We start from the raw sequence: 19,478 nt of genomic DNA, 5'->3' as shown, positions 1-19,478 counted from the left end.
AGACCCGCTACTCCCTGAAGTAGGCTCGTTGTTGAAATCCATTTACCGTTGTTGATCTTGTACAGAAATTTAGATAGAGAGAGTACTCGTTAAAACAAATGGCGCAAATGAAAATGACGTGCAAGGCGCGTATATATAGTGTTTCGAAAAAAAAAATCGCGTTAGGCGGTGCGCTAGGCGATCCGGACGCCACAATAGCGCCGAGCGGATCGCCCAGCGCACCGCCTAGCGCCACGGAACCGCCGAGCGCTAGGCGGTTTTTAATTCCGGAAACTGCTAGGCGGTTGCAATAGATCGCCTAGCGCACCGCCTAGCGCCGGCGCTCGGCTAAGCGGTGCGCTAGGCGCTATTGTGGATAGCCTAAGACGAGGGATTAGTCATATCTGTGAATATAGTAAAATTGACCAACCTCCTATCACTTTGTGCGATGTCAATTTGGACGAAGAACTAGTCCTCTACCTATATACATGAGGGATATCTTGAGAATTAAAAAAAAATGTTGGTATGAAGGATACCAGCTTGAGAAATAAAAAAATGTTTATTTGCTTAATTTGTGTGAGATAGTTACGGCAAAAACTCATTTCAAATGCAACATACTTTTATTTTTCATATACTAATAGACCAAAGTCTCAAAATAGTCCTTAACATATTGCGTTTTTTTATTTTGGTCCAAAACATTATCTTTTGAATTATTCGGTCCCTCACATTTGAAATCGGATCACATTTGGTCCATTTTGGACGGTTCCGTCAAATTTTTGACGGTTTTAATTACCGGGTCACAAATCCGTCACTAATTGGGAGAAACTGATCCGTCACTAATCCATCACAAGCTGTTCGAGATAATTGATCAGCTTTTCTTTCAAAAATAATTTCAAAACAAAAACAAAATGTGGTTGAAATCTCTCATCCATGAGTGTTGACAGCTTCCCACAGCAAGTTCCTGGGAGCCATGGAGAAATCGCGGGCCTCAACCGCGGCGGTTCTAAGCGTTCACAGCATCTACTTGTTCGCCTCGACGAAGGTTAAGCTCCGGTAGGGCAAGTTGTGCTTCTTACAGAGCTCTTTAATGATGGGGGAAACTTTCCTCAAATGGCACCTCGGCAGCCTGGGGAAGAGATGGTGCCCCAGCTGAAACTGCAGCCCGCTGAAGAACCAATCCATCCAAGAAGGGCAGTCGATGTCGATGGTCCCGGCGGTTTGTTTCTCGAACCAGTTGTTCCCCTTGGGCGGGCCCACGTAGACGTCGTCGGCGAAGTGGTTGAGCGTGAATTGGATGTGCTGGATGGCGCAGACACTGAAGCTGGCTAGCATGAAGAGCACGTGTTCGGTCCAATTGGGCAAGCAGAAGACGAGGAGAGGGAACCATGTCCAGAAAATCATGATTCCCAATATGTTTAGGGCTCGGTTGGGGACTCTGCGGTTGGAGAGGAGGTGGAGGAGGAATGTTTGGAGATAGAGATTGACTCTGGCGACGCACATCACAAGGTAGTAGGTGAGGTGCTGGTAGCTGATGAAGAGTCGGGCGATTGGATCGAATTCGAGATTTCTGTTGTAGAATTTGGAGGTGAGGTTGGTGAAGAAGCGGGTGGAGCCGGCGAGCATCGGGAGGTGCTGGAGATCGGGGTCGTAATCGAGGCTGTTGCAGGCGATGTGGCCCGCGTTGTGCGTCCACTTCCACCACGCAATGCTGATGCCGGTGAGGCAGTTATCGGTGAGGATCTGCGCCAGTTTGTTGAATCTAGGGCTAATCATGATGTTGTAGTGGCCGGAGTCGTGCCCTAGGTAGGCTACCTGCATCCAGATCAATCCGAGGAGGCCTCCGGAGAGAATGTATGTGAGGAAACCGTCGCAGCGGAGGACGTCGTAGAAGCAGGGGGCGAGGAGCACCGAGATGAAGCAGAGGCTGTAGATCACGCCGTGGCCTTTCTTCTCGAACATTCCAGATCTGGTGAACTGCGTCGCGAGGTTGCGATAGTCGCGAGAAAGCTGATCAATTATCTCGAACAGCTTGTGACGGATTAGTGACGGATTTGTGACGGATCAGTTTCTCCCAATTAGTGACGGATTTGTGGCCCGATAATTAAAATCGTCAAAAATTTGACTGAACCGTCCAAAATGGACCAAATGTGATCCGATTTCAAATGCGAGGGACCGAATAATTCAAAAGATAATGTTTTGGACCAAAATAAAAAAAAAACGCAATATGTTAAGGACCATTTTGGGACTTTAGTCGTACTAATATTAGTAGTAATATATATTTAACTTAACTACAATTGAAGAAAATGAGAAAGAAAAGAAATTTTAAAATAAAAGGACTGAAAGAAAGTTACATTTGGTAACTATATTCATTAATTAATGCACTAACAAGTAAAAAGAAAAAAATGTGTGTTGACAAATGATAGGTATTGTTAATGTCTGTTGCCAAATATCATAATTCGAATCCATCTTACTGTCATTTTTAAATTTAATATTTATCATTATTGAAAAATCTATAATCTGGCACATGAAGCTAATTACCTAAATTAATAATTACTCCCTCCGTCCCGCACTACTCGCACTTATTTCCTTTTTGGGCGTCCCAAGTTACTTGCACTCTTTCCATTTTTAGTAAAAATTTTCACCTACAACCGTCATTTTTGACTTTCCTATACACCCATTCCTTAATCTCCGTGCCGAAAAGGAAAGGGGCGAGTAGCCCGGGACGGAGGGAATATAATGCACATTTAGTAATTAATTATCTAGTAATTATACTTATACAAGCAAATAAGAAGTGGAATAAAGTGGTTTTGAACCTCAACTGCTCCTACAATCTTCAGTCCCAAGTCAAAGGAAAAAAACTCTCATTTGCAGCAAACTAAAATCGTTACAACTAATGAATTAAACTGTAATAATCACGATCAAACTTCAAAAATCACAACTCTAGTGTCTAACATACTAGTCTACACCATTAATTTATTTTAAAATAATTTTTATTTTGAGAAAACATACAAAATGACTCAAAGACACAAAATTCTCTTTAGTTGTCTCCAACTTATAATCTACTATTTTGAGAGAAAACGTGTTCACAAAATGAGTTATATTAGCACACGCTATTAATTACTAATATTTTAGTTATGTAGTCTTTCCCCACGTCATTATAAGTAATAAGATGGCACTAAATATATATGTAACAAAATTAAATAAATGTGCTTATAAAGACACGGCAAGTCGGCAACTTGTCTATTTTGTAGAGTGCGTACTGGTTAGAATAATATTTTTAAGAAAACAATTAATCACATATAAATAATGGTGCATATTGATTTTAATTCAGTTATAGGATGCTTTCGATCAGTCACTAGTTATGCCTTTTTCATCTTATTTTTATGAAGTACTTTTTCCATGTATACTTGTATCGCACTAGTGATTCAAATCTTCGACCTATAATTAGAAAGAAAACGTTTATCAATTAAATTGTACTCGGAAAAAAGAACCCAACAAACATATACACATATTCATTATGAATCTATGATGATAAACTAAATAGAGTTAATGGATTCCTTTATTGGTGGTAATGGTGCATGTGTTAGAGAGTAACTACTCAGCATTATATGCTTGATGAATTAACACTCAAAATTGCCAATGTTCAAATAAAAAAAAACATAATAATTTTTTTCATATAAAAAAATATAAGCAATTAGTTTGCAAAACTATCATTTCTGACTTTTGTCTGTTGTATTGATAACGTACTCTTTATTTTCACCAAACTAAATGTCAATTTCTTGCTTGCGTACATTTATATGTGTCGTCTAATTGATGTAAGTTTAATTTTGATTTTCACATTTCAACACTTACCAAAAAGAATTGAATACGTGTCTTATTAATTTGAATATTTGATTTATGAAAAATACTAGTAGTATCATAATTTAAAAGTTTCGATATCCTTATAAACTGGCTTTGTTGTCTTGAGCCTGGTCATTTGAAAACTTCCTCATTTAAAAGTATAGATTTGTAATATACGAAGAGTTTAAGAATTTGTGGCATATCAATGCACGAATTTAACTAGTATTGTAAAGTGTAATTCCGAGTCCCTATAAATTGAAAATTTTGTTATTGATTTAACTAAAATTTATATACTCCCTCCATGCCGGAGTTTTAATTTATATTAAATGAAAGAGTTTTCATTTTCTCAATTACCATTTCGTGTGTAAAATAACGTCTTTGTGATGTTCAAATCGACATTCTTCCATTAAAATATAAAAAATGTAATGAAAAATAATACTACTTCCGTCCCACAATAAGAGTCACACTTTGCCATTTTGGTTCGTTCCACAATAAGAGTCACACTTCATTTTTACTATAAATGATAAGTAGGTCTCACATTTCATAAACTCACTCCACTCACAATTTATTATAAAACCAATATAAAAACATGGGTCGCATATTCCACTAACTTTTCTAACCCACTAAATTTCTTAAAATTGTGCCCACAATGAGAGTGACTATTGGGGGATAGAGGGAGTACTACCTACTTCATTTATTTATTATTCAACAAAGTTGTTTCATTAAAATATTGTAACTTCTCAACATTATTTAATCCTCACTTTGTCATTTCTCCACTTTAGCTATTTATTAGTATTATTTTTATAAAACGAGTGCGCAAAAGTGACCGGGACTCCTAAAGTGGGACGGAGGGAATAATTAAATATTCTTATTTTAAAACTTTGTATTGTTATGAAATTTTCATGTTTCATTATAAAACTTTTTATTGTTATTTGATATTTTAATTAACTATTAGTATTATTTAGAAAAAAAGGTTAGATATATGGCATGTACAGTAGATGACCCCTAATTTCTTTCTTAGGTATTAATTTATAATTTCCTCTTTCTTTTTTCGATAAAAGACATAAAAACGTGGTTGAAGTATTTGGGAGATAAAAATAATTAATAATTCCTTTCTTAATGCGTTAAATATAGTTTTTCTCACTCTATTTTGAAAGAGGACAAGAAGTATATTTGAAAAGTGTTTGCGAGATAAAAAAAAATTATTGCAGATAAAGATGAGATTGAAAATATAATTTTAGTTGAAAAGTGTTGAGAGAGATAGAAAGAATATAATTGCAGATACTTTAAATTATCGAAAGAAAAATACTCTGTCACATTATTTATTTAAACTTGGGATGATAGTCATTTACCCTATGAAATGTATAGTCAAATCATGGTTAACTAATAGCAGTAGGATTTAATAGCGGATATATTAAATTCTAGAGTTTTATTTTATTTTTTTCTCAATTGTTGTATATACGTATAAAACTTATTGCTCAAAATAAATATGTTTCATTAAAATATGAAAGCAGAGAAAAAGAAATTAAGTGAAATAAAATAATATTATCAGTCTACTATCAATAGTTTTACTAGTATGCGGTACGCGTTTTAATTCAAAATTTATATGAAAGATACACTATCAGAGAAAGAAACTTACCCAGATGGAAGAGGACTAATATTCTTGGAATATTTAAAATGGAAACAACATGAAGTAGTACTAATATTCTTCGAAAAGTTGAGTTTTTTCCACGATCTTTGAAATTGGCAAATAATATCACGAATTTTACCCCGAGTTTGTTATTTCTCACAAATGAAAAAATTCCAACTATATTAATAGATTGAATAACAATTTTGGAGGGTGTGCTTCAAGAAAAACTATCCTCAAATATTGAAAAACTTGAAGCTTTCGAAGTTGTTGTCGAGAAATTACGAAAAAAAATCCATATCATGATATTATTTGCCGGAATTTTTTCATTGGTAGGAAATAACAAACTCGGGGTAAAGTTCGTGATATTATTTGCCAATTTTAAAGTTTGTGGGAAAAACCCAACTTTTTGAAAGTTTCATGATATTAGGTGCCAATATCCCTTTATAAAATAAGTGCAAAATTTTATTAATTCTTATTCATGAAACTGCAAATGCATCATTTAGAAATGAAACACAAAAAAAAAAGAAAAAAATAAGAAACAAAGCATAACAACTTAACCAAAAATTGCAACAATATGAAAGAATTTGAGTGTTGCACTAAGCCACAGCAGGCATATCCTTGAGCCATGGATCCAGTGGCTTCCCAATGGAATACACTATGAATCCAATCTCCCTCAGCTTCTCCACATCCACCACATTCCTCCCGTCGAACACGAACGCCGGCTTCTGCATCCCCTCGTAGATCCTCCCGTAGTCGAGCCCTTTGAACTCCTCCCACTCCGTCATCACACACACCGCGTGCGCCCCCTTGCTCGCCTCGTACGCGTCCCCCACCACGCTCACCTGCTTGGCCGCCTCCCCCGCGGCCGGCTGCAAGTGGGCCGGGTGGTCCCACTCAAACTTGTTCAGGGCCAGATCCCTCTGTATCTGGTCCTCGCTCACCTGAGGATCGTAGATCCTCAGGTGAGCCTTGTCCCCGATTAGCCCCTTGCACACGTCGATCGCCGCGGTCTCCCTCGTGTCACCCGTGTCCTTCTTGAACGCGAACCCTAGGATCGCGACCTTCTTCCCCGCGACCGTGTTGAACATGGACGACACCACCCGGTTCACGAACCGGCTCTTTTGGTAGTCGTTCACCTTGATCACTTGCCTCCAGTACCCGGCCACCTCGGCCAGGCCGTTACACTCGCAGATGTAGACGAGGTTGAGGATGTCCTTTTGGAAGCAGGACCCGCCGAACCCGACGCTCGCCTTGAGGAACTTCGGCCCGATCCTCGAGTCCGTCCCGATGGCGTGGGCCACCTGCGCCACGTCGGCTCCTGTGGCCTCACAGAGAGCCGACATGGCGTTCACGGAGGAGATCCTCTGCGCCAGGAACGCGTTGGCGGCCAGCTTCGACAGCTCAGCCGACCACAGGTTGGTGCAGAGGATCTTATCCTCCGGAACCCAATGCGCGTACACGGACTTCAACGTCTCGACCGCCTTTCGACCATCGGAGGTCTCCCGACCACCGATGAGGACGCGGTCAGGATTAAAAAGATCCTGAATAGCCGTGCCCTCGGCCAGAAACTCCGGGTTAGATAGAATCTGATACTTAATCCCCTTACTATTGTGAGTGAGAATCCTCTCAATAGCCTCAGCGGTCTTAACAGGGACAGTGGACTTCTCAACCACAATCTTGTCCGATTTCGAGACGTCGGCGATCATCCGGGCTGCGCTCTCCCAGTAGGTGAGATCGGCTGCCTTGCCGGCCCCAAGGCCGCGCGTCTTGGTGGGGGTGTTGACGGAGACAAACACAATGTCGGCCTCGGCCACGTGCCTCTCGACGTCGGTGCTGAAGAAAAGGTTCTTGCCCCTGCACTGCTTCACCACCTCATCCAGCCCTGGCTCGTAGATGGGCAGTACGTCGTTGTTCCAAGCTTGGATCCGGCTAACCGAGATGTCCACCACCGCAACCTCAATCGACGGGCACTTCACCGCGATCACCGCCATCGTTGGCCCGCCGACGTAGCCGGCACCGATGCAGCAGATCTTCACCATCTTTCACAACAATGTACAAACTGGAACATACACATTTTTGCTTCATTATCAATCATTATTTTTCATATTCCATCAACACAACATCTAATATCTCTATAGACTCTATAGCTTCAAGCATCATTAAGAGAAAATGAAATCACATTCAATGTAGTACTACATGATTGATGATTGTAACATCCAATTCTTCAATCAAAACAATCAACTTTCACTTTTTCTTTTATCATTATTTACTTAACAGAAAGCAGAGTAGAGAACTGAAGAATCCTTGATTAATATCCTAATACAAATCCTGATTTTTTCAAAATTTAATTACTTTAATTTGCAAGGAATGTTAACCTAAGTAAATCATCTAAATAATGGATAGTTAAAAATTAAACTTAAGCACCTATTTTCAAGGGCAAATCAAAGAACTCAGCCAAGGAATTCAGAGAAAATGAAAAAATGTCACAACAAATAAGAAGAATCACAAGATAATTAAACTAATTCTACAAAGCTTAAAAATCTTGCTAGAAAAAAAACATTCATTTATTTAGCAAAGAAGATTTAAGGGATTGAAAGCAGAGAACTGACCTCAAATGGGAGAGGGATGAAGAGAGAGAAAGCAGAGGTGAGGCTGTGAAGATTGTGAAATGAAAGAAGCATATATAGTGATGGGAGTAGGAGAAGATCTGCAAACAACACTGTCAAACTAAGCAAAGTGACGTGAGCAGGAGTTATTGCAATTTGTAGAATAAAATGCATATTAACGAACGTTCGACACGTTTACGGAGGTGTTCCTTTCAGTAACAAATAAGGCAATTTTAAACAGCTTTTCTTGCCTAAGTTTACTTTTATTGCACATTTAATTTAATAGTGTTAAATACCTATTTCCAATCTCAACAGTCGGAAAAGATTAATCGGATACTTTCTTAAATAAATAAAAATCACATGATTAATAGCCAAGTAGTACCTTATATACAAGGTGGTTATATGTTTCTATCATATTCTTTTTAATGCACTCCGGATCATTTTTCTTTTATGATAAAAAACGGAAAACTAAGTATTTTTTTCGTCCCATAAAAATATATGCATTTGAAATGGTATGAGAAATAATGTACTTTCTCCGTCCCAACCAAGGTAGTGGAGTCATATTCTTTTTTTGTTTATCCCAATTTAGTTGAGTCATTTTTTTGGTAAAATCTTTATTTCCTCTTTTACTTTACTCTATCTTCATCTCTCTTACATTGTTCACTCTCTTACTTTTCTATCTCCATTTTAACCTTTAATAAATCAATTTCTTAAATCTTGTGTCCAAAAAAATGCCACAACTACCTTGGGACGGAGGGTGTACAATTGGTAAAGTAAGAGAGATAAGAAGGATAGTTAAAATAGTTTTAGTGGATAGTGAAACTCATATTATTATTAGTGTTTAATGAGTTGTAATGATAGATCATAATGGTATAAATTGTAAATAAATTAATGTATATGAGTAATTAGTTGATGACAATTTTTCATAAATGGAAATGTCCATATTTTTATGAACGGACGGAAATGAAAAATGCACATATTTTTATGGGACGAAGGGAGTATCTTTTACTTTATTCATTCACCTAGTACTTTATTCTCTCTTATCTTATACTTTTTTATAATTTTATCTACTTTATTTTCATTTATTCTGACTTATCTCTTCTGCTTTATTCTCTCTTTTATTTTACTTTTTATTTATTTATTTATTAAAATTTTTTAACAGTACTCTTGTGATTCTATATGGTAAAGACGAAAAATTAATGGGAATTTGTTATATTTATCTTATCTTTTTAGGGAAGTTACATGAAATAACTACCCTCGTGATAATTATAAATATGATCTAGAAGTACTCATTGTTTTTGTTTAGGCAGATAAAAGAAGTAATCATTGGGAAAGTCGTTGCATTTTCATGTGAAAATAGCGTGGAGCCAATAAAGAATTAATTAAATATTGTTGATGATTTGCAAATCACGATTTCGAGAGTCGTTTAAAGCCTTGGAAGCTTGAGAATTGAGAAACAAAACGTGATTGGTTGGCTCGGACAGGCAGTTGAGTGAGCTCAAAGGCAAATTATTACAACCCAAAAAAAATACTAGTACTGGTATCTAAATGTACTTTTATATTCTTATCATAAAAATTGACATGGAGGTAAATATTTGGTACTCCCTCCGTCCCATAATAGATGGCACACTTGAGAAATAGCATGAGATTTTAGGAAATGTTATTTTGTGTGTTAAGTGGTGAGAGAAAATATAATTTTATAATTAATATGAGAATAAACTTTTTTCAAAAGAGGAAATGTGACATCTTTTGTGAGACAAACTAAAAAGAAAAGTGTGATATCTACTATGAGATGGAGGGAGTAGTATATTCTCATACACACATACAAAAATCACGTATATGTTGGTGCCTAAAATAATGGCCTCAAATCAGCAAATATTCAAGGTGAATTGTACTCCACTGTAACAGTATGTGAATTTTACGTAATATACACGACTATTTTATTTCTTTTTATTGCACTATGAGGTACTTGTAGTTGTACTACAGTTTACACAAATTTTAGTTTTCATGCTATTTAATAAATATACCAAAATAAAAATCTGATCGTGTAACATGCCTGTTTTCAGAGTGGCCCAGCCCAGCCTAAAGTTTCAATTTTGACCCGGTAGGCCCGCTTGACCAGGCCCACTAACTAAACATGTGGTATCTATTGGTAAATATCAATTGGTCCGACGATGAAAGCAACTGACTAGAGAAGACGTTTCCCTATCCATTACATTATAGGTTTGAATCATCACAATTTTATAAAATCATTATTAATTTATTTTTCAAAACGAATTATACTTTTTAATATACAGATTTTCGTAACTGCATTCATCTAAATTACCTAATGAAACTCGTCAGGAACAATGTGATCCTAGTTAATAACACCAACAAGAATTTTAAAATAAAGACACGATATCTACAAAGCATGTCTTAAATTTTAATCATATTAAGAAGAATACAAGAACACAGCAAACAGGAAAGCAGAAGAAACAGTTGCACACAACACTGGCTCCAGATGGGATTAAACTCACCAAACCATCCACGACGTCGCTCGAGTCCTGTCTGGAAGCTCAGCCCAAAGCAACACGGCAGCAACCTTCTCGACTCCTACGAACTCCAAGTGATCACCAGACAGCTCAACCGTGCTATCCGTGTCTCAAACGGCAGCTCAACACCACGTTCGTTTCACCTCAAATCCCCTTTCTACCTGCATTGCTTAGACCAGATATACAAGGAGAATTCCAAGACATCAAAGAAGCTATCTAGCACAGATAAAAGTGGCAGGGGGAGTCGATGTAGAACTGAAGCAAAAGGAACACGGGGATTCGTTCTGAGGCTCTGGAACAAGGTCAAGTGCAGCTTAGTGAGAGAGCATAAGCCCCAAAGCTAAAGGTGTAAATTTCAGATGCATATGATTTTCTTAAAAACAACTAGAATCACTATGCAAGAATATCCTTGTTTCAGATCATATACATTGTAATGCAACCGACTCATGAAAACAAAATTACCTTTCAAGTTGACGATAAGTTCTAGCTTTTCTCTCAGTCTATCCACTGATATAAATCTTCCAGTTCGATCCGATCTCTGGCCGCGCTCTCAACTTGAAGCTGTTGGCGGTTTAGATCTAAGAAAACTTCAAATAAACCATCATACCTTGTTCATGTTTGAAACAAGAGGAAAATGCAATATCCTGTATCAGCATTACTGCTAAAAATATTGCTGCACATTGAGGAAGATTGTTTGTATACAATAAGGTCACTAACAACATTCTTCTCTTTCTTGTAAATACTACATACAAAATATAGATCACCCGTAAAAAGGAAGAGAGACAAACTGATCATTTTTTACACGAACAGACGTGGTCATAGCTAAACGTAAAAGATAACCTAAGACAGCCTCAGAGCCATTTCTTGAAGCAGTGCCCTTTTCTGTGATGTATCGATGACATGATTCGTTTCAGCATTCTCAAGGACATCAGCAATAATTGCAGCTGCATGGTCAAGAGGTTCTTCTGCAGCTCTCTTCAGCATAAAGGCCTGTCAGTTAGAAATTGCCACAGATTAAACATCAGAACCCCATGATAATAAGACTAAAAGCTAACATCTCTTGATTTGTTATAGGGACAAACGCCATAATGATCATTCTGAATAATTCGTAAGATACTTGCCCCGATTTTTCTTTTAATAGAGATAATTGAGGTAAAAGACTACACTTGGTTTTTATGACTAACTTAACAACAAACCATTAGTTTAAGCATGGCTTAACTTTCATCCTATGAATAGATATGATTCTGGTGGAGGAGGGAGGAGGCAAAGCCAGACCTGTCCGTGATGTGTGATGGTTAATGAACAAGGTGGTTGGAACCATGGCTCTCCATCTATTTGTACCGGCAAGCCAGCAAAAATCTGAATCTTAATAGACTGCCCCTGTGCAAGCCTGCGAGCCCGGGATAGCCCAACCTGTCCAAGACACCAATGATAATACAATACAACAGATTAGTGGTCAGTCACAACTGAAGTTGCAAATACTTCACCTTCTCTCAAGAAAGAGGATATGCTTTCCTGCATAACACTGATTTTTCTAGATTAAACCTTAACGTGGAATTTTGGACTGAAAACATTTTCTATTTGTGGAACGATTTACTGTATTCATGTATTATAATGCTAGAAAATAGCTATAGTTTATTACAATGCTTATAAAGTATTTATCAAATTTAGTGCAAGAAATTCTTTGCTCTGGGATGAAAACAGTGATATTGACACCATAAATTCTTTAAATGATGTTTCAGATCTATTCAGAAAGAGATTTAAACCATCTAGTTCAATCTAATCACCAAATAAATGGCTGAGTTAGAACGAAAAATTCCTGCAACAAAAGAGCTTCACAGTGTAATCATTATCTCGTAGGAAAAAGGAGTTTGACATGCCTGCAGCTTTCCAAGATGCCATGTCCCTGAAATGCTTACTACCTCGAGCACTTTGTCATGCATAGATTGAGGATCAAAATTATCATAGTTCTCCTCTTCATTCTGCCATAGGTCGACACCACCCATATAACTCCCAATATTAGCTACAAGGATACCCTCTGCATCCTAAAACGATGAAGCAACATAACACTTCCCATAAGAATGCTGCACTAGATTGTTTGCTATACAAATATTTTTAAATAGATTTAGCAGAAAGAAATAGTAAAACTTAGATTTTAAAAACGATGCACTGACCTCAGGAACCTCAACCTCGACACCATCCACATCCACCCGAACTTGCCAGGGGAAGTGGGCAAATGTCCTATCCATTATGCTCCTAGCACCTTCTCTTGCATAAAGAACCTTATTCATGAACTGCAAGAAACACTTTATTTGAGAGAGATGACTAAAGTAACCTATTTCGTGAATGAAGGACTTTAGCTAATAATAGGGCCTTGACCAGTTATGGAAAATATACACAAGTGCACCACACAAAAAACACTTAACGACTCTCATTCAGAGTGATGTTTGCTAAGTGCATTAGCACCTTGAGAATAAAAGGTATTATCAATTAGTTAAATATTATGAACTTTTTAAAATACAAAAAAATACTACTCAAGCATTGATGCGAGTCGACAAACAAATCTAGTACATAATCTGATTTCAAATCCAAACATTAGCATAAACAAATTTCAAGTCAAAGACAACTAATGTCTTTAAATAAAACAAAACATACCAAAGAAGAAAAGAATCCACGGCACGAAGCCCAAATGAACATAAGCAAATCATAGAATATGTAAAACAACAATGGAAGAAATAACTTCAATATTTGTTATTAGCTGCACCTTATAATATAGAGAAGCTTTTTCTTACTAGCGGGGTTGGGTAAAAATAGAAGAGGTGATTTCACTATATTTATGGCCGGGGACAGGCCCATTTACAAGAATACAGTTTTTATTAGGGCGGTAGCTTTGAAAAGACAAATATCTTTTCTTTCATTTCGGGGGGAAATATGATCAGAAGGGGCTAATTTCAACCCCTCCGGTAAAATAAGAACAGCCCCCACATTCAAATGTCTACAAGGTGCTCTAAGACCTGATTATTTCGCTGTAGGTGAACAGACCAAAGCAAATGATAAAAAATTCTAGAGACTGAATGGCAGTAATTTAGGGGCATATATCCATGTCATTTTGTGACTGAATTTGTAAATGAGTCTTGAAAATTAAGAAACCTACAGCTTCCCTTCAACGAAATTACCAAAGAACAAGGAACATAGAATTTCCCATGCACCATCAAGCAAGAATGTAATATCAATAATAAGACACTCAGTCATTTGCCAGTAATTTCCGGAAATTTTGAAATTTTACTTCCATTGACACATTACAATGTTTTAGAAAAAATGAAACTTCAAGCATTCTATTTGCTTATAAAATACCATCATCCAATGTATTTACAAATAATTAACGAGTGCAATGCCTTTATTTCCAGAAGCTGTGACCATCCTCTACGATACAAACTAACAGCATCTACCTGGTTGTAGAACTTATCAGGGTTCTCTTCTCTCATATTATGGATTTCCAAAGCAACTTTTGCATCACATCCAACCCCTACAAAAGCAGAAATTGTTAATGAGGACACACATTTTGTATACAAAATTATCAGTGTAAAAATTGGTGCAAGGTTGTCAAGAGAAGTTACAGATAAATAAACTAAATATGGCAGGAAGTTCAATATGAAATGTACCAAGATAGTTGTTCATGAATTTAGGAGAATGGAGTGGTTTCCTGTGCTGGCTCGAGAATGATACCTGCCATCTATCAAGCATGGTAACTGCAGCATGTTCTATGTGATCTAATAATGTATACAGACCTCCTTGCCTCTCAACTGAACCTAGGCCAGCCCCCCAAGAAAGTACTCGGGACATGTCATTTCCAGTCCCAGCAGGAAGAATGGCCACTGGTGGAGGAGAAACAAAGTTTTGTTTGTCTATTGCATTCAGAACCCAGCCAACAGTACCATCTCCTCCACAAACAAGAATTCGGAAATGAGGAATCTTTCTAAATAAGTAGAGTCCAGCTTCCGGCCCTTGTGTTGAGCTTAACTCAAAAACCTATAGTGAACGAACTAATTAATGCACCAAACAGCATAACAATTACTATAGGAATATTGAAATACATTCAGTAAAGTAAAGATATTAAGATTAATCCGCTAGGACAAGCAGGAGCAACCACACACACACACACACAACCACAAGATATAATACATGGAGTCAAAACAACAATTGAGACAGGTATATACAGAGCTGCACAACTTCATATATCTGGTCTTGATAATTGTTTCTAATTACAGATGATTCCTTCAATTCAACCTCATACTAGCCTAATCACCAGAAAACTGGTGAGCAATGAAAACCATTAATTGATGAATGAATAGCATATTCATAAGCATAGATGATGCAACTACTACTTTCTATGCAGCTCTTAGATTTCCAATCTCTTCTTCCATAGAAGTTTCATTAAACTATTTGGTGGGGACGAAAAATCAATATAAAAAACTTTTAACCCAAAAGGGAAAAGTTGGTATTTGCCATGGAGAACTTATCTTTAATTCATAAGCTCTAACTATCCTAACTGGTGGGATGCAACTATCATCTTTACATTAGTGTTTTCCAAGATATAAAGATACAAGTTTATGTTCAGACACTTCAGACCTGTTCTAATGAATATTTGGTTCAAATTAATGCCAAGATTAAATGATACTTCCTAAACAACTCTGACCTGTACAGGATTCAGTAGAATATTCAGTCTCTGTTTGAGTGAATTTCCTCGTTGAGCTCCACTCTTTTTGTTGATGAACACGAGTAAGGGCCTTGCCTCAGGTGGCAGATCATCATTTATTTCATACTTTTGTCTCAGGCCTCCTAACTGAGTCCCCTCCTTTTGATTAATAGATAAGCTTCTTTTCAAACTAGGACCCGTTTCCATTTTTTTTGCTTCTCCCTGTTGGTCCACCTCCTCAGTATTTGTTTGACCGTTTTGGTTTTCTTCAGTTCTATGAGAACCATTCACCATCTGACTGGTCTCCTTCATAATCTCCATGGAGGTGCCACTCATATCACTACTATTACCAATATCATTTGAGATCTCAATTCCATGCTTATAATTCATACTCTGACATCTTATGCTAGCACGCACAGAAGATGCAATCCCATTGGCTCCTTGGGTGATGGAACTCAGAAATCCACCAGAAGAAGTCCTAAAAAATTGTTTCACATATAGAGGTGATAGTATAAGCCTTCTATAAGGTCCCAAATCACAAGCATCCCCTGTGTCATTGAACAAACTACCATGGCAGTCAACATGCACCAAGCGCTGACACCATAAGCAACACCATATTGGGGATTCCCTAAGAAAAGTACGACCGCATGACTCTTCACAGTAGCAACAGAATGAGGATTCATCGGGTTGATCTGTTACCTTGGTCCACCGCACTGCCCATTGATGCATCAAGTGTTCATAGCCAAACATCGACACACACTTACAGTCTCTGTGAGCATTAGAGGAGCAACCTAAGTGGGACGCTGCACCACATATGCTACAACAGTGAATAAAACTATCAGAAGCTACCATTTGGCTGAGGGTTTGGGAAGGTGGCACAGACTTTAAACAAACACAGCAGTTAAAGCTTTTCCCTCGAGCTACAGATTCCAAAACCCAAGTATGAGGAGCCATGGCAACCATGTTCCTTGTTTTGGGGTTTTTCTTTGACCTGGCTATGGCCATCATCCAAGTTAAATTAATGTTTCTTCTCCACTGGAAAGCAGTGTAAAAAATAGTTAATATGCCCACCAAACCAGCAATGAAGCAAGATACAATAAACAGATGAGATTCTGCCATTTCAGCTGGATTTATCCAGCTGGGAAGAAGAGCCTCAAAGTCCATGAAGTCATCCATGTCTAGAATAAGTCTCCAACTGTCTGCTTACGTATAATCGAGAAAACTAGCTATCTGTATCCAGGTTGTCAGCTTCAGCACCCATTGAGGTTACAGACACCAGATTTTACATCCCAAATTGATTGTATATTCAATCGATACTATCAGCTGTGTGAAACTATGTAATGATTCAACTGCACCCTTTCAGAAAGTTTCAGCTTATCTGAACCTTATTTTCCTGAAAATGCCTCAACTATGTTCCTGCATCGGTCAATCATCAACCTCTTCTTGCGAAGCTCCTTAGCTGAGATAATGAAATAAATAACTTCATAAGTTAAAACCATACAAAGATGAAATGCTACACTACACCTAAATACATAAATTGAACACACAAAAACATGGAATGTACAGGAAAGCAAGATCAGGTGGTGGAAAACACACCTTTATATTCTTAAATATTAGTAAAATTTTCATTTAGGCCTTAATATAATGTAGTTTACTACTAATTCTTAGAAAAACATCGTTCTGCTAATTCTAATGCACCTAGGCTATCCTAACGGCAAACCAATAATCGAAATAATCCACCTTATCAACTCATTATCCGAAACAAAAGCCATACATGGCAAACTTAAGAAAACCAAATCAACCTCATTCTATCCCTAACACCAGGGTAAATTTGCGCATAGTTTCAAAAACTCAATCTCTAACGACAAAATAAAGTAAAAAATTCCACGTACTTTTCTTCAACGTTAAGCAACCAACAAAGACAAAATCAACAAAAATGTCAAAATCTCAGGAAAATTATAAATGTGAATCTAGAAAGGGAAACTAACGAAGAGATCAACACCGGCGAAACCGTAGAGCGAGGCAATGTTTATCCCGCAAACAATGGAATCAATCACGCGACAGAGAAAATGAATAAATGCGATATCTATTGTTCCTTAGCTCGTGATTCTGTGCGGATTGAACGTGCGAAAATTGTTGTTTCTGCAAAATTACATGAAATCTGTATCATCAAATGTTGTTGCGTATGTATTTTTTTTTGGTTGAAATTCAAATCATTCTTCGTTTTTGGAGATACTGTAGAATCGAGAGAGGGAGAGAGGTATACTTGGCAAATGGATTCTAGAAGACACGTGGCGTGAAATAAATGCGTTAAGTGTGAGCTGCGTTGGGGCTGGGATGGTCGGTCATGTCATGGGCCCTGTCTTTGACTGCCTGTTGTAGCCTAGTTCCTAGTGGTCGCGTTACTTATTTTATTTTTAGAGTGAATATTTAAGATTAATTCTCTATTCTTTGAATAAAAAATTAAGGTTTCTAAATTTTTGCACTTTTTAAATAAAATTGAGTAAAGGCCAAAATTGGTCCTGAATATATAGTCATTTTACGATTTTGGTCCTAAACATTATCTTTTGGATTTTTTGGTCCTGCACATATGGACATTTGATCATTTTGGTCCTCCGTCAATATTTCCGTTAAAAACTAACGGTCAACATTATCTTTTGGATTTTTTGGTCCTGCACATATGGACATTTGATCATTTTGGTCCTGCACATATGGAATTTTGATCATTTTGGTCCTCTGTCAACATTTTCGTTAAAAACTAACGGTCAACGGCCGATTTTTGACTAAAACAATGGGTTGGGTCGGGTCGTGTTTGGGTCGGGTTTAGGTTACACGTTAAGAAAAAAATAATATTTTCTTAAAATCTAAGCATAATATTTTCGTTAAAATCTAAGGATAATATTCTTAAAAAATTAATTAATATTTTTTAATTAATAAAATTAAAGTATAGTATTTTTTAATTAATTTTTTCTTGAATTTGAAGAAAATATTATGCTTAGATTTTATTAAAAATAATTTTTTTATTATTTAATTTTATTATATAGATTTAATATTAATATACTTTAGTTTTATTATTTTGATTAAAAAATGATTATTTTAATTTGGTAATTTTTTATTTTATTGTGTAATATCATGTTTAAATCGTATAATAATATCATGTTTTAGTCGTTATAATATTTTTAATCAACAAAAATAACTAAAAATTAAAGTTTTATAATTTTTTAATTAATAAAAAATAATTATTTTTTTTCTTAACGTGTAACCCAAACCCGACCCAAACACGACCCGACCCAACCCATTGTTTTAGCCAAAAATCGGCCGTTGACCGTTAGTTTTTAACGAAAATGTTGACGGAGGACCAAAATGATCAAAATTCCATATGTGCAGGACCAAAATAATCAAATATACATATGTGCAGGACCAAAAAATCCAAAAGATAATGTTGACCGTTAGTTTTTAACGAAAATGTTGACGGGGGACCAAAATGATCAAATTTCCATATGTGCAGGACCAAAATGATCAAATGTCCATATGTGCAGGACCAAAAAATCCAAAAGATAATGTTTAGGACCAAAATCGTAAAATGGCTATATGTTCAGGACCAATTTTGACCTTTACTCAATAAAATTTAGAACCAAAATACTCCCAAATTTGTAAGAACAATTTTTGTTCATTCTCTTTACTACAAACTACTATCCGATATGAAATGGTAAATCAATTAATCTTTTCAATAAAAGGTTTGATCGAAGTTTCTTTTTATTTATTTTTATATTTATATTTTCTCTTTTTTCTACTTTCAAAAGTACGTATGCAATTTGTGTTTAGTTCTCATCTTCTTCTTTTCTTCTTTTTCCTATTTTCGTCACACATGTCAATGAAGTCAAAGACGAATTATTCAAGCCGAGGCAATAGTTGTAGGTGGCTTAGATTTAAACATTGCATTTACTTATATTGTAATTTGTGATTGTTTGGGTATCTCAAACGATATTTTGTTACTGAATATATGTGCTTCATTTGATATTCAAGCAAATTATATAGTAATTGCAGACTTCCAACATCTATTTAATAGTAGTATGAAATTGCTTCATAAGCTAGCCAATTGTATTGCAAAAAATACAATTTAATAATGCAAGCTAAATCAATAAGGAAAAATAAAACACCACAAGCAGCTAAAACAGCCAATCTCTCTTTCCATC

The 19,478-nt window shown here is 36.6% G+C and overlaps 2 protein-coding genes and 1 pseudogene across 4 annotated transcripts; all 3 read right to left on the bottom strand.

Moving 5' to 3' along the window:
* Nucleotides 1–825: 825 nt before the first annotated feature.
* Nucleotides 826–2,456, bottom strand: LOC121760830 (annotated as a pseudogene).
* A 3,433-nt stretch (nt 2,457–5,889) lies between these two features.
* Nucleotides 5,890–8,211, bottom strand: LOC121762563 (UDP-glucose 6-dehydrogenase 3-like). 2 transcript variants are annotated; one of them, XM_042158466.1, is made up of 2 exons: nt 8,059–8,211; nt 5,890–7,508 (listed from the first exon to the last, which is right to left on the bottom strand). In XM_042158466.1, exon 2 carries the CDS (start codon nt 7,486–7,488, stop codon nt 6,046–6,048), a length of 1,443 nt encoding a protein of 480 aa, XP_042014400.1. In that variant the 5' UTR covers nt 7,489–7,508; nt 8,059–8,211; the 3' UTR covers nt 5,890–6,045. The 2 variants fall into 2 exon arrangements, with proteins under 2 accessions (XP_042014400.1, XP_042014401.1); XM_042158467.1 differs by having other exon boundaries at nt 5,890–7,513; nt 8,075–8,175.
* Nucleotides 8,212–11,250: 3,039 nt separating this feature from the next.
* Nucleotides 11,251–17,650, bottom strand: LOC121760161 (diacylglycerol kinase 1-like). Of its 2 annotated transcripts, XM_042155785.1 has the most exons (9): nt 17,549–17,650; nt 17,271–17,424; nt 15,283–16,741; nt 14,249–14,615; nt 14,036–14,112; nt 12,761–12,880; nt 12,467–12,631; nt 11,862–11,999; nt 11,251–11,576 (listed from the first exon to the last, which is right to left on the bottom strand). In XM_042155785.1, exons 3-9 carry the CDS (start codon nt 16,456–16,458, stop codon nt 11,427–11,429), a joined length of 2,193 nt encoding a protein of 730 aa, XP_042011719.1. In that variant the 5' UTR covers nt 16,459–16,741; nt 17,271–17,424; nt 17,549–17,650; the 3' UTR covers nt 11,251–11,426. The 2 variants fall into 2 exon arrangements, with proteins under 2 accessions (XP_042011719.1, XP_042011718.1); XM_042155784.1 differs by lacking the exon at nt 17,549–17,650 and having other exon boundaries at nt 17,271–17,506.
* Nucleotides 17,651–19,478: the final 1,828 nt, after the last annotated feature.

Source organism: Salvia splendens, chromosome 13 (assembly GCF_004379255.2).
Source record: "Salvia splendens isolate huo1 chromosome 13, SspV2, whole genome shotgun sequence".
In the NCBI taxonomy this organism is placed as follows: domain Eukaryota; kingdom Viridiplantae; phylum Streptophyta; class Magnoliopsida; order Lamiales; family Lamiaceae; genus Salvia; species Salvia splendens.
This window is presented reverse-complemented; position numbering and strand designations above follow the sequence as displayed.